The 14077-nt window shown below is 46.6% G+C and overlaps 1 protein-coding gene across 1 annotated transcript; it reads right to left on the bottom strand.

Annotated features, from left to right (window-relative positions):
- Positions 1-8512: 8512 nt before the first annotated feature.
- Positions 8513-9548, bottom strand: LOC127301381 (uncharacterized). The gene has a single exon (XM_051331615.2). It carries the CDS (start codon positions 9211-9213, stop codon positions 8812-8814), a length of 402 nt encoding a protein of 133 aa, XP_051187575.1. The 5' UTR covers positions 9214-9548; the 3' UTR covers positions 8513-8811.
- Between the last annotated feature and the right edge of the window lie 4529 nt (positions 9549-14077).

Below are 14077 nucleotides of genomic sequence, written 5' to 3'. Positions count from 1 at the left end.
ACGACGCGCATCATAGCCTGCCCCTTCGCTCCCTGGAACGACCTCGTCGTCGTCGACCTTCCGCCGCACCCACAGCACCCCTCCATCCGCTATAAATAGAGGAGATCCGAGCCTCGATTCTTCACACAAATTGCTCCCCTCTCATCCTTGCCCCTTCTCCACCCACCAATTTTACACGACCTCGCCGGAGAAGCTTCAGTCGCCAGCTCGTTCCCGCCGGAGCCCGCAGATCATCTGCATCGCCTGGAGCCGCCCCGAGCCTCGCCGTTGTACCAGGGGCCTCTACACCATCGACAACATCGCCTCGACCCTCTCCCTCGATCGCCGGCGGCCTAGGACGCTCCCCGACCCCCTACCTCCGTCTCCAGCACGCCCTCCTCTCGCCGGAGAAGAAGAAGCACCACAGTCGTCCGATCGCGTTCTGATCCGACGGTCGTCATCGCGTACCGTTTCGGTAAGGAAACAAGTCGCTGACATGTAGGCCCCACCCCTGACAGCCCACCAAGCACCGAACCGTTACTGGGCCACTTTCCCTGTTTTTAAACCAATTCGGCCCACTAGATTCCCCGCCTAAGCCCAGTTAGCTTTAATTCAAATAATTTGTTTCAGCAAATTCTCAATACTGATCTGTGCCATATTTTGAGTAGTTTCAAATCTACAAGTCCAAATCTAGCAAATCAAAATGTTCCAGAAATATTATGAAATTATCCAGCTAATCCCCCTGGTTTCAACCACATATCTTGTGTAGTTTTTGAATAGCAAAAATAACAAAACAGATACTTTACAGTATTCAAATAAATCCTAAAAATCAACCAATTTGAATTTTGAAGTGAATCCAATTGCAATAATTCACATTTCACCAACTCTAATTTATTATGTAAAAATATAGCATAGGTTCTGTACATGATCATGGGCTAGAAGCAAAATATTGGCTATGTAGTCAACACTAGCCCATTTAAACTATTTCAAATTTTAGGAATTTAAATCTATGAGGTATAGCACCTCATTTAAATCATTTTCACAAGCGATATGAAGTAATGTGATGACCTCTACTGCATAGGTTCATACTTGCTTACTTGTGATTTTTAAATCAAAATAGTATCTAAATGTACAAGGGTTTTTTAAATCACATGAGATGATGAATCTCATTTAAATCATTGTTCTCAAATAATAAGTGTGAAGTGTTGACCTTGGTCAACATGAGATCATCCCTGGTTATTTGAGAAGATTAAATTTTAAGAAGATTCAATGAGAGGAAATTATTTCTCCAAACCAAAGAGAAACCCTAATTTCAATTTTCAGTGAGAGGAAATTATTCTCTTAATATTAAATAAGGAAACCCTAGCTTAATTTGTGAATAAATGTTAAGTAGTGATGCTAGATCAATTGTGTGAGCCATTAAGGCTAATTAAGAATACTTAAGTGTTGTATGGTGATTGTATCCTCGTATTCGTTTATAGACGCTAGTACCGGAGACTATCAAGAGGAAGAGGTATTTTACCAAGAAGAAGAGCAAGAACACTTTGATCACCTCACCAATCAAGGCAAGATAATACTCTTGCAAAGTGCAAAGCTCACCATGAGCAAGGCATCCCCCATTTATTTTATGTTCATGATCCTATTTCCCAGTTTTACTTTACAAGCTTTACTTACTTTTGTTTTATCAAAGTATTTCTTGATTTATGTTTCACTTGGTTAGTAGTGGATTAGTACAAAAGTATCAAGGTTAGCCTAGAAGCAAAGCAAATTACTTAGCACTCATCATACTTAGATGCTAGTGCTAAACCCTAAAAGTGACTACTCTAGTTGGGAACTGTGAAATGAAATGACTTTGAAAACCTTGGAATGATGAGTCATTCTATTGAAAGATTTTGAAGGTGAATATGACTTGTGAATGACTTGGTGAATTTTACAAAACTGATGGTTGGGTTCGGATGCGATACCATTCCAATTTTACAAGTACCCCCACAATACCTGAATCTGGGTAAGGCTTAGCTGGAAATTTATGTGTCTTAGTATGGGTTCCCTCTAAAACAAGCGTCATCGGGGTTATGCCGGAGGCTGCCTCTACAACAAAAGGAATGATGTGAAATGACGTGAAATGAGGTGAATGTCCGGCCCAAGCCCTGTGCAGTTCCCAGGCTGACTGTCTGTCTTCACTGGAGGCCAAGCTCATGGGGAGAGGTGCCTATACTAGGGTATGTAAATGAAAGGTTAGGATTGGTAGTTCGTGTACTGCGTACGATAAATCAGGGCCAGTTACCCCTGACGAACTATTGCAATTGTTGTGGCACAAGTGTACAACCTCTGCAGAGTTTAACCTATTCGAATAGCCGCGTCCGCGGTCATGGACAGTTGGAAAGGCCATACTGTTCCGTCATCAGAAATTTTCTAAAAATATGAATGGTGAATTGTGACTTGAATTGAAAGGTGACTTTGATTTTGAATCACACCTGAGTTGTGGGAATGACACTAATGTTCCCACTTGAGTTAGGAAAATGAAGAGGTTTTGGTTTATTAAAGTGCTTATGAAATAAAACTGGCTTTATGCAAATGAAACTAGAGCTTAGAACCCCCTTACTATAGTTGATAGTATTTACCTTAGTATTAGTTTGCGAGTACTTTAAAGTACTCATGGCTGTGTCCCTGGCTATTCAAATGGCCAGACTATGAAGAGGAGTACCAGAACCCGGAAGAAGGACAGCAGGATGTCTACAACAACTAGGATCACTCCTGACGTCAACAGTTGCCTGTGGAATAGATGGACTACTACTACGCTACTTTCGCTTCCGCTATGTGTTATGTAATGGATCAATAGAACTTCTATTATTGTAATAAGACTGGATCATGTGATCCTTTATTTGTAAGACGATTATGTGTTGTAATGAATGATGTGTTGTGATATCAATCTATTATGTCTCGCAAAAACAATATTCCTGGGATTGCGAGGAATGGCATAATAGGCATCTGGACTTAAAATCCGGGTGTTGACAGTTGATACGTCTCCGACGTATCGATAATTTCTTATGTTCCATGCCACATTATTGATGTTATCTACATGTTTTATGCACACTTTATGTCATATTTGTGCATTTTCTGGAACTAACCTATTAACAAGATGCCGAAGTGCCGATTCTTGTTTTCTTTGTTTTTGGTTTCAGAAATCCTAGTAACGAAATATTCTCGGAATTGGACGAAATCAATGCCCAGGGGTCCTATTTTGCCACGAAGCTTCCAGAAGTCCGAAGAGGAGACGAAGTGGGGCCACGAGGTGGCCACACCCTAGGGCGGCGCGGCCCCCCCTTGGCCGCGCGGCCCTGTGGTGTGGGCCCCTCGTGCCGCCTCCTGACCTGCCCTTCCGCCTACTTAAAGCCTCCGTTGCGAAACCCCCGATCACCGAGAGCCACGATACGGAAAACCTTCCAGAGACGCCGCCGCCGCCGATCCCATCTCGGGGATCCAGGAGATCGCCTCCGGCACCCTGCCGGAGAGGGGATTCATCTCCCGGAGGACTCTACGCCGCCATGGTCGCCTCCGGAGTGATGTGTGAGTAGTCTACCCCTGGACTATGGGTCCATAGCAGTAGCTAGATGGTTGTCTTCTCCCCATTGTGCTTCATTGTCGGATCTTGTGAGCTGCCTAACATGATCAAGATCATCTATCTGTAATTCTATATGTTGCGTTTGTTGGGATCCGATGAATAGAGAATACTTGTTATGTTGATTATCAAAGTTATGTCTATGTGTTGTTTATGATCTTGCATGCTCTCCGTTATTAGTAGATGCTCTGGCCAAGTTGATGCTAGTAACTCCAAGAGGGAGTATTTATGCTCGATAGTGGGTTCATGTCTCCGTGAATCTGGAGGGGTGACAAGAACCTCTAAGGTTATGGATGTGCTATTGCCACTAGGGATAAAACATTGGTGCTATGTTCAAGGATGTAGTCACTAATTACATTACGCGCAATACTTAATGCAATTGTCTGTTGTTAGCAACTTAATACTGGAGGGGGTTCGGATGATAACCTGAAGGTGGAGTTTTTAGGCATAGATGCATGCTGGATGGCGGTCTATGTACTTTGTCGTAATGCCCAATTAAATCTCACTATACTCATCATAATATGTATGTGCATGGTCATGCCCTCTTTATTTGTCAATTGCTCAACTGTAATTTGTTCACCCAACATGCTGTTTATCTTATGGGAGAGACACCTCTAGTGAACTGTGGACCCCGGTCCAATTCTCTATACTGAAATACAATCTCTTTGCAATACTTGTTCTCTTGTTTTACGCAAACAATCATCTTCCACACAATACGGTTAATCCTTTGTTACAGCAAGCCGGTGAGATTGACAACCTCACTGTTTCGTTGGGGCAAAGTACTTTGGTTGTGTTGTGCAGGTTCCACGTTGGCGCCGGAATCCCTGGTGTTGCGCCGCACTACATCCCGCCGCCATCAACCTTCAACGTGCTTCTTGGCTCCTCCTGGTTCGATAAACCTTGGTTTCTTTCTGAGGGAAAACTTGCTGCTGTGCGCATCATACCTTCCTCTTGGGGTTCCCAACGAACGTGTGAGTTACACGCCATCAACAGTCTTCTCCACTAACAGCACCAGCAACATTTCTCCCCTCATCACTTCTCTCATCCTACAGCACCACAAAATCCTCTGAGCTGAGTTGCCGCTGAGATGGCTCCTCGTCGCCGTAGCAACACGGGCTTCATCGGCGTTCGCCTGCGGCCTGCGGGGCATTTCGCGGCTGAAATCACCTCCGGTGGAACGCGTGTGTGGCTCGGCACCTTCTACACGAAGGAGGCTGCTGCCCGCGCATACGACGTTGCGGCTTGGAGGTTTGGCCGGCCGCGCCACGAAATGAACTTCCCAGAGGTCAGGTCTCTGACGGAAGCTCAGAGTCTCTCTACTGAGCCGCTACTTCGCTCACAGGGTGAAGCGCGGCGGTACAGGGCTGGCCAGCGGCGGATTGATACCACCGAGGCGGACGAGCAGTTCATGGCACAGTGGCGCAGAGACCATCCCGGAGACGTCGAGGCAATGCGCGCATTCTGGAAGGACAAGCAGGCGTACAGGAGAGAGAGGAGGGCGGGAAAGCGGCAGAGGAAGGCCGAGGTTGAAGCAGAGTACGCCAAAGGAGAGGCGTCGACATGGGGGGAGAATGATGAACGGTGGTCTTGGAACCTCACAACCACCGCTTCAGAGGACACCCCCAGCGAGGATGAAGATTTCGACTTCTCTGATTAATATGTGTATGTGTCGAGTCCGTGTGTCTAGCGGGTCATGCGTCGACCCAGTGTTAAGTGCTTTGTTCGTGTGTGGGTGTAGTTTCTTTAAATGTTTTGGTTTGTGTGTGGGTCTAGTTCTTTAAGTGTTTTGGTTCCTGTGTGGGTGTAGTTTCTTTAAGTGTTTTGGTTCCTGTGTGTGGGTGTAGTTCTTTAAGTGTTTTGGTTCGTGTGTGGGTCTAGTACTTTAAGTGCTTTGGTATGTGTGTGGGTCTAGTTATTTAAGTGTTTTGTATCGTGTGTGGGTCTTAAGTTCTTAAATGTATCACTTTTCTATCCAGTTCACCTCCGAGGGAGTTCCCCCTATACATCCAGAATCTGCCTAAGTGTAGGAACCCCCTGTCCGAGAAGCCGGACACACCTTGGGGGGTATCCTTGGATATAAAACCATCTCAAATCACTTTTGTGCATGCCATGTGGGCACACACAAGTTTTCCAGCGATTCTGACGCTCCGGTGGTCTGTAACTTGGAAAACCCTAGGGCGGGGACCCCACACATCTACCCCTATAGCTTTCTCCGTGCGAGGGTTTACCAGTGGACTTTTTTATTTATTTTGCTTTGTTTAGGACATATGTACATGGAAACCATAGGTTGGGCATACTTTACCATAAAATAGGCTCCGTTTGAGCCATGGCGGGGGTTTCCACATACAGATCCTGGATTTTACCAAGTGGTAGCCCATTATGCGGAAATCGTCAACGCCGGGTACATCCAAGGTTAGCCAAACCTTACATCACACTTGTACATATATGTTAGGGGCAGAAGCAAGTTTTCCAACAATTCTGACGCTCCGGTGATCTGTTTCTTGGGAAACCGTAGGGCGGGACCCCGCAGATCTACCCCTAGGGTTAGGGTTAGGGTTATAGTTAGGGTTAGCAATGTATGTGGAAACCCTAGGGTTAGGGTTAGAGTTAGGGTTAGGGTTAGGGTTAGAGTTAGCAATGTATGTGGAAACCCCAGGGTTAGGGTTAGGGCTAGAGTTAGGGTTAGAGTTAGGGTTAGAGTTAGGGTTAGAGTTAGGGTTAGGGTTAGGGTTAGGGAAACCGTAGGGCGGGAACCCCGCGGATCTACCCATATGTACATCGATAGCAAATGTTGGGCCTAGTGGCTCCGGTTGACCCGTCTGCGAAGAGCGTCACCCGTGGGACCTACATATGCCATCTACGAATTCTTAAAAAATAGAACCATTTTTTACATAATTCATACTAGTAAATAAATAATAGAAACATATTATAAAGTAATATGAGAGAGGGAAAAAAAATCCTATATGTCGAGGGTGGCCGTCGGCATAGGGTGGCCATGCCCTATGCCGAGGGTGGCCCTCGGCGTCTGGCTGACGCCGTGAGCGGGCGGCGACGACGCGGACTGGGGCAGGGGCGATGCCGGTGCTACGCCGAGGGCCAAGGTGACGCCGACGGCTGCCCTCGGCGTAGCCTCCTCTACGCCGACGGTATGTGTACGCCGACGGTCGGCTTCCTGAGCTGCCCGGCGAGGCCATACGCCGACGGCCCCGATAAAAAGCCGTCGGCGTACAGTTTGGCCGTTGGCGTCTGGCTCCATTCCTGTAGTGAAAGTTGCCGAGGAGGTAGCTAATGTTGAATTGCTAATCACAAAGTACATCCAGGAGGTGATCCGAATCGGGTAGCTCTGACGGTGATCTCATTCCGTCACTCTCATGTGTCGGCCAAGGTGGCACTAGGTAGATTCGGAGACGCTACTCTAAAATTCATACTACCTATATTTCAAATTAAATGTTGCACTTTTTTCTAAAATAAGCAGATTTGCACACTAAAATGTGTCTAGATAATAGATCATAGCTGCGGTACTTAATTTGAAACACAGCAAGTATATTATCCATTGGTGCCAGCATACACTAGTAGTACTATTGAACTATATCAGTTGGTCCATGGGAACGACCGCCGGTTAACTTAAACCGTGTGGAGTTTGGAATACACGGCCAAAAAACTCAGTAATACAAAAATGGATTTTAAAATTGAAGGGGAGAAAGGGAAAGGGAAAGATGACGGACATGACGTGCTTAATTAGTGGGCTAATTAGGAAGAGGGCGATGATTCCGGCGCCGGACGAACGCCGATGCCTCGTCAAAGAGTACGACCGCGCAGCCGAGGCGAGCTCTTGGCTGTTAGCTATTCTCTCGCCGGTGCCCTGAATTAAGAACACTCGATTAGCACTCGACTGTCGACTGAAAGTGAAACTTTGTTCATATCTTTCCTTCTTCTCTATATACAATGCGTGGGTGCACACCTACTTGGTCCACAGTTTTTGAACACTCGCTCAATTTCAAGAAGTGACATCGACAAATTCTAGATTACAGAGACAAGCTTGGTTGATTGGGGATCGATGATTTTCAGGTCGCATCAGTTGATATTCACGCCAGCAACGGATCTCAATTGTACACTCCTTAGTAGAATAGGTGCAATTATTGCGTGATGGCTTCCAATCCATTGCAGGCCGGCTTTTTATACAGGAAGGGTGTGATTCTCAGATTCATTTTCTTTTCCCCAGCAGAAGTTGACTTGGGTAATAATAATAGTACCCCTAATGTTTTCTGATCAATTATGCAAATGACGAGGGACATCAGAACATGCATTGTTTTCTTTGGCAAGCCAACGGGTGATAAGATGAAAACCACCTTACTTGCATATATTGCAATTGCAAATTTATAGTATCACTTCTTGCTTTATACTTCTTGTCTTCTTTTTCTTCGGGGAAGTTCTTGCTTTCTACTTCATGTTACTTAGTTGGATATATGTTTGCACTCCACTTGACAGCTTGCCTTTGTTTCAGGATGATTTTGGATAAATTTTCTACTACTTAAAGTGAGTTTAATACATTGGTCCTGCTTTCACCTGAAGTGGGTCGACCTGCAAGTTGGCAAGTTGCACAATGGCGCTATCGTCTAAGGAAAACCAACTGTCAATGCACCTGTCTGTATGATCTGGCAAAGGGCTACCCGTGCGTTTCGTGAGCAATACTCTTCTGACTCAATGGCCAGGTATACATGTATTTTTGAATATTTAATCATGCATTATTGGTACTCCATGCTTGTCTAGACATACGAGAAAAGGATGGCTAAGTTATAAAATGATATATGCACCATGCTTGTCTGAACTCTGAATGTCACGGGCATATGCTAGATTTGACGAAGTCTCGAGTCCCAAAATTCTAGGTCAGAACTAAAACCAGGGACACAAAAGTTGGCAATATTAATTGGATTACTCAGATGGATTTACACTTGACAGTACAAAAATGCAATTCTTTCATCCGAGCTCCATCTATATATATTATTTTCCTTGCTTCCTCTACAATGGTGTCATCAAATTTACAAGAAGCTGAAGAAGTTTCAGGATCGGCGCCCCAATTAAGCATGTCGATATTCAGAAACTAACTGTAAACCACGGAAGCATATTGAATTTGAATTGTAGTAGATGCTGAAGAGAATAGACCCTAGCTAGCTAGGTAAGTAGCTCCTGAACGAACAGATCTTCGATCTGCTTCAGGCCTTCTGTAACTCCAGCACCACCTGAACGGATGCCTTCTCCTTCCTCCCGCTCTCGCTGCGGAGCAGACGCCGCACCGCGGCGATGAGCCGCTCGGCCGCGGCCGGCGACCTGCAGAATAGCGCCTGGCAGAAGGCTGCGTGCCTCGCGATCGCAGCCTCAACCTCCACCGAGGCTGCCGCAGATCTTCCACCGGCGGCGGCGGCGAGATCCTCGCCCACGGCGTCGCCGCAGAGGCCGCACAGCCACTGCCCCGCGAACCGCGCACGCACGCCGGCCGCGTACGCGGCCGTGCACTCCTCCCTCAGCCCGCAGCACGCGCACGCCGCCCACTCCACCTCCGCGGCCGTCGCTGCCTCGATGGCCGGCGCCAAGTCTTGCACAACCGCCGCTGACATACTGTTGCGGTGGAAATGGAAAGTGGAAACCTCCCTGGCTCCCTCCTGTTTGGATCTTCAGAACTCAAAGTAAAGCTCTAACTGAAGGCTTGGTCGATTCTTGTTGCTTTGCGTGTTTGGATGCGGGTGTTAGAGGAAGACGAAGAGGCGGTATTCGCCGCGAGCGAGGGGGAGGAGAAGGGGTGGTTGGTCGTCCATGGACGAAGATGAGGTGGAAGACATTGGAGGAGCTCGATCGGTTTTGGACTGATGGAGCAGCTTGCTCCGCGACGCGTCTTTTGTATACGACGATGGAGCTGGATGGAGACTGAGACGTGTAGTGCGGGTTAAAATGGCGGGAGGAGGGGACGGGGCTGGGTTGAGGTGGTGGGCCCGCACGCAAATCATTGAAGTGCGAATCGCTTCGGGTGTTCGATGCGGTAAGCTGGAAATGGGGTCGAATAGTCGAGCTGTCACCGATACCGATGTGTTCAGTACTCTACTCCCAGTTGTATGCCAGAAGTATCTGCATGCCTGATATTATTCATTCCAGAGTCTGATTAAAATTATAAGAGCCAACTTCAAGCAAACTGATAGAAGCTGAATAAGCTAGGCTTCCACAACAAACGAAGCTACTACTCCGTAGACTTGGAAATGTATGAATTTTGTTGAATTTCCAAATTATAAGAGACACTCAAGTAAGGAGTCTAATGTGTTTACTAGGTTATACCACATGAAAAGAGTAAATAACCTATATCAGTTTATTTATTTTCTTTGCTTTTGCCAAAAGGTCAATCGATCTATTTTTTATTTTTTTAAACAAGGGTCAATCGATCTATTAATAATCATCAACAACAATACAAAGAGGCCTAAAGTAAGTAAAATTACAAATAGGTACTAGCGACGACTACAATCACGCACTGAAACGAGACAAGCGCACCAGAGTAACAACCATCACCAATGATGAGGTCCGTAGATCAGAAGTGCCAAATCTGAGACCTTAACAACGACCATGAAAACCGACAAGATCCTAGAAGACACATCGGACACAAAACTCCATGCAGCCCTGTCGGAGCTAAGCACACCGTTGGACCGACAATACGGTGGGAAGACCTTATTCTAACTTCAGGGTGTTGTCGCCGCCTCATCATCCTAAAAAAAACGTTGAAACTGCAAAAAGAAAAGGACAAGAACCCTCATGCCGGATAGGGGTCGTGGTCCTCCGCATTCCCAGCGGTCCCAAGGGCCGTAGGAGGCTCAACAGACCGGCAACGTGGCCAGTGAGAGGGTTGAAAACCTAGATCGCCGCCTCTCATCAGTTTATTTCTTTACTGTATCAATAAGATAGTGCCATGCTATTTCAGTTCCTAACGAAATAAAGACACTAAATATATCAGGCAAGCAAACATGCGCGCAATTCACACAATCTTTAGCTCCCGGTGCAGAAGCAATTTGCTTGGCTTTACATCCATCCCAGGGTATCTTTATAATATATTGCTTGGACAAGCTCGTACACATTGAGTACATCATATATACATGTAACATAATTTTTTATGGATTGTGACATTATATCTACAAAAGATTAAATATACACTTTTTCCAATTTGGTTCAAATGAAAATGTAGTACTATCATGAGTCATATGTATAGTAGGCACATGGCGAAGCAACGGTTTATCCAAACTTCAGAAATAATTGTTTAGTAAGCTACCTCTACTTTGCCCATAAACATAGGCGGACCTAGAAGAATTTTCAAGCCCGGGCAAACAGGCTTAATGTTCTTATTTTTCGTTAAATACATATGAAATATGGATAAAATAGGCTTGCCGGCCGGCCGAAAGCCTGGACGGCTGCCCGGGCAAGAGGATAGATCGGCCTATGCCCATAAACCAAACTATCTTTTGTGAACACTTAAACATGATTACGCCCATAAACATGATTTGTGGATGGCATCGACGCATGTCCTTGTTGATGGCTGCGCGGGTTTAATTTGGTCTTCCTTCACGGTAGAGGATTACGGCACGGAGACCCCATCTCCTCCCTGCTGTTTGTTCTTGTCATGGACGTGTTCGACGTCATGTTCCGTGTGGCTGAGCGGGCTGCTGTGTTGGTGGTCCTAGGGACCAACGGGTTGAAGCATCGCGTCTCCCTCTATGTGGATGATATTGCGGTGTTCGCTAGGCCGGATCGACAGGAGCTCCTTGCGGTCAAGGTGATCCTTTGCTGCTTTGGGGTAGCTTCGGGCCTTGTGGTCAACTTCCTGAAAAGCTCTACGGTCCCGATCAGAAGCGATGACAACACTAGGCTAGCAGTGGCGCCTCTTTTGGCTTGTCCGTTCATCGACCTCCCTATGCGTATCTGGGGCTCCCGTTGTCTTTGCACAAGCTGAGCAAGGAGGACTTGCAGCCTGTCCTCGACAAGATGGCCAACAAGCTCGCTTTCTGGAAGGCTTGCCTCATGTCCAGGGATGGACGGGTGGCCTATGACATGTGTGCTTCGGTGGTGTACCATCTCATGGCGCTGGATGTGGATCCCTGGTTCCTGCATGCGGCGGATAAGCTTCGCTGTGGCTTCTTGTGGGCGGGTAAGAACGAGGCCAATGGAGGCAACTATCTCGTGGCTTGGGACGCGGTGTGCGCTCCCAAATGTCTGGGTGTGCTTGGGCTTCCCAACCTTCGTTGGATGCACGCCGTTATGCGCGCCCGCTGGATTTGGTTGCAGCGCACTTACTGCACGAGAGCTTGGTTAGGTTTCTAGTTCGCTATCAGGAATGATGCTTCAGTGTTATTCAACGGCTCTGTGGACATCGAGGTCGGATCGAGCGCTAGGCTCCTCTTTTAGGAGGACCCGTGGCTGAACGGTCTCTTAGTTGATGCGGTGGCTCCCGCCATGCTCAAGCTTGTCCGTCCTGGCGTCATCAAGCGGCACACCGTCATGGATGGGGTCCCGCTCAACGCCTGGGCTCCCGATATCTCTGGCGAGCTAACGGTCGATGCTAACGTGCAGTACCTCAAGCTGTGGAGCGCGGTTGCTGATGTCTACGGGTGCTTCTATTCTTGTAGACAGTGTTGGGCCTCCAAGAGGAGAGGTTTGTAGAACAGCAGCAAGTTTCCCTTAAGTGGATCACCCAAGGTTTATCGAACTCAGGGAGGAAGAGGTCAAATATATCCCTCTCATGCAACCCTGCAACCACAAAGCAAGAAGTCTCTTCTGTCCCCAACACACCTAATAGGTGCACTAGTTCGGCGAAGAGATAGTGAAATACAGGTGGTATGAATAAGTATGAGCAGTAGCAACGGCACCAGAAAAGTGCTTGCTGGCGTGTAGTTGATGGTGGTAATATTGCAGGCAGTAGAAACGCAGTAAAACCGTAAACAAGCAGCGATAGCAGTATTTAGGAACAAGGCCTAGGGATCATACTTTCACTAGTGGACACTCTCAACATTGATCACATAACAGAATAAATAAATAGATGCTAGACTCTACACCCTCTTGTTGGATGATGAACACCACTAACTGTGTAGGATTACACGAACCCTCAATGCCGGAGTTAACAAGCTCCACAATATTCAATGTTCATGTTTAAATAACCTTAGAGTGCATGACAGATCAACATAACCAAACCAAGTACTAACATAGCATGCACACTGTCACCTTCACACTACGAAAGGAGGCATAGATCACATCAATACCATCATAGCAATAGTTAACTTCATAATCTACAAGAGATCACAATCATAGCCTACGCCAAGTACTACACGATGCACACACTGTCACCATTACACCGTGCAGGAGGAATAAACTACTTTAATAACATCACTAGAGTAGCACATAGATGAATTGTGATACAAAACTCATATGAATCTCAATCATGTAAGGCAGCTCATGAGATCATTGTATTGAAGTACATAGGAGAGAGATTAACCACATAGCTACCGGTACAGCCCCGAGCCTCGATGGAGAACTACTCCCTCCTCATGGGAGACAGCAGCGTTGATGAAGATGGCGGTGGTGATGATGGAGAAGCCTTCCGGGGGCACTTCCCCGTCCCGGCGGCGTGCCGGAACAGAGACTCCTGTCCCCCAGATCTTGGCTTCGCGATGGCGGTGGCTCTGGAAGGTTTTTGCGGGTTTCGAAGATCTGGTCGAGGTTTTTAGGTCAGGGACGATTATATAGGCGGAGAGGCGGAGTCGGAGGGGCTCTGGTGGGGCCACACCATAGGGTGGCGCGCCCACCCCCCTGGCCGCGCCGCCTTGTGGGGTGGGGCCCCCTTGGCCCCCCTCTGGCCCTCCTTCGGTGCTCTGGAAGCTTCCGGGAAAAATAGGGATCTGGGCGTTGATTTCGTCCAATTCCGAGAATATTTCCTTACTAGGATTTCTGAAACCAAAAACAGCAGAAAACAGGAACTGGCACTGCGGCATCTCGTTAATAGGTTAGTGCTGGAAAATGCATAATAATGACATATAATGTGTATAAAACATGTGAGTATCATCATAAAAGTAGCATGGAACATAAGAAATTATAGATACGTTTGAGACGTATCAAGCATCCCCAAGCTTAGTTCCTGCTCTTCCCGAGCAGGTAAACGATAACAAAGATAATTTCTTAAGTGACAATGCTACCAACATAATCTTGATCAATACTATTGTAAGCACATGTAATGAATGCAGCTATTTGAAACAATGGTAAATGACATGAGTAAACAATTGAATCATAAAGCAAAGACTTTTCATGAATAGTACTTCAAGACAAGCATCAATAAGTCTTGCATAAGAGTTAACTCATAAAGCAATAATTCAAAGTAAAGGTATTGAAGCAACACAATGGAAGATTAAGTTTCAGGGGTTGCTTTCAACTTGTAACATGTATATCTCATGGATATTGTCA

The sequence above is a fragment of the Lolium perenne genome, chromosome 4 (assembly GCF_019359855.2).
Source record: "Lolium perenne isolate Kyuss_39 chromosome 4, Kyuss_2.0, whole genome shotgun sequence".
In the NCBI taxonomy this organism is placed as follows: domain Eukaryota; kingdom Viridiplantae; phylum Streptophyta; class Magnoliopsida; order Poales; family Poaceae; genus Lolium; species Lolium perenne.
This window is presented reverse-complemented; position numbering and strand designations above follow the sequence as displayed.

Excerpts from the sequence above, each read along its gene's own strand:
- LOC127301381 (XM_051331615.2), bottom strand. The coding sequence starts at position 9,213 with ATGTCAGCGGCGGTTGTGCAAGACTTGGCGCCGGCCATCGAGGCAGCG.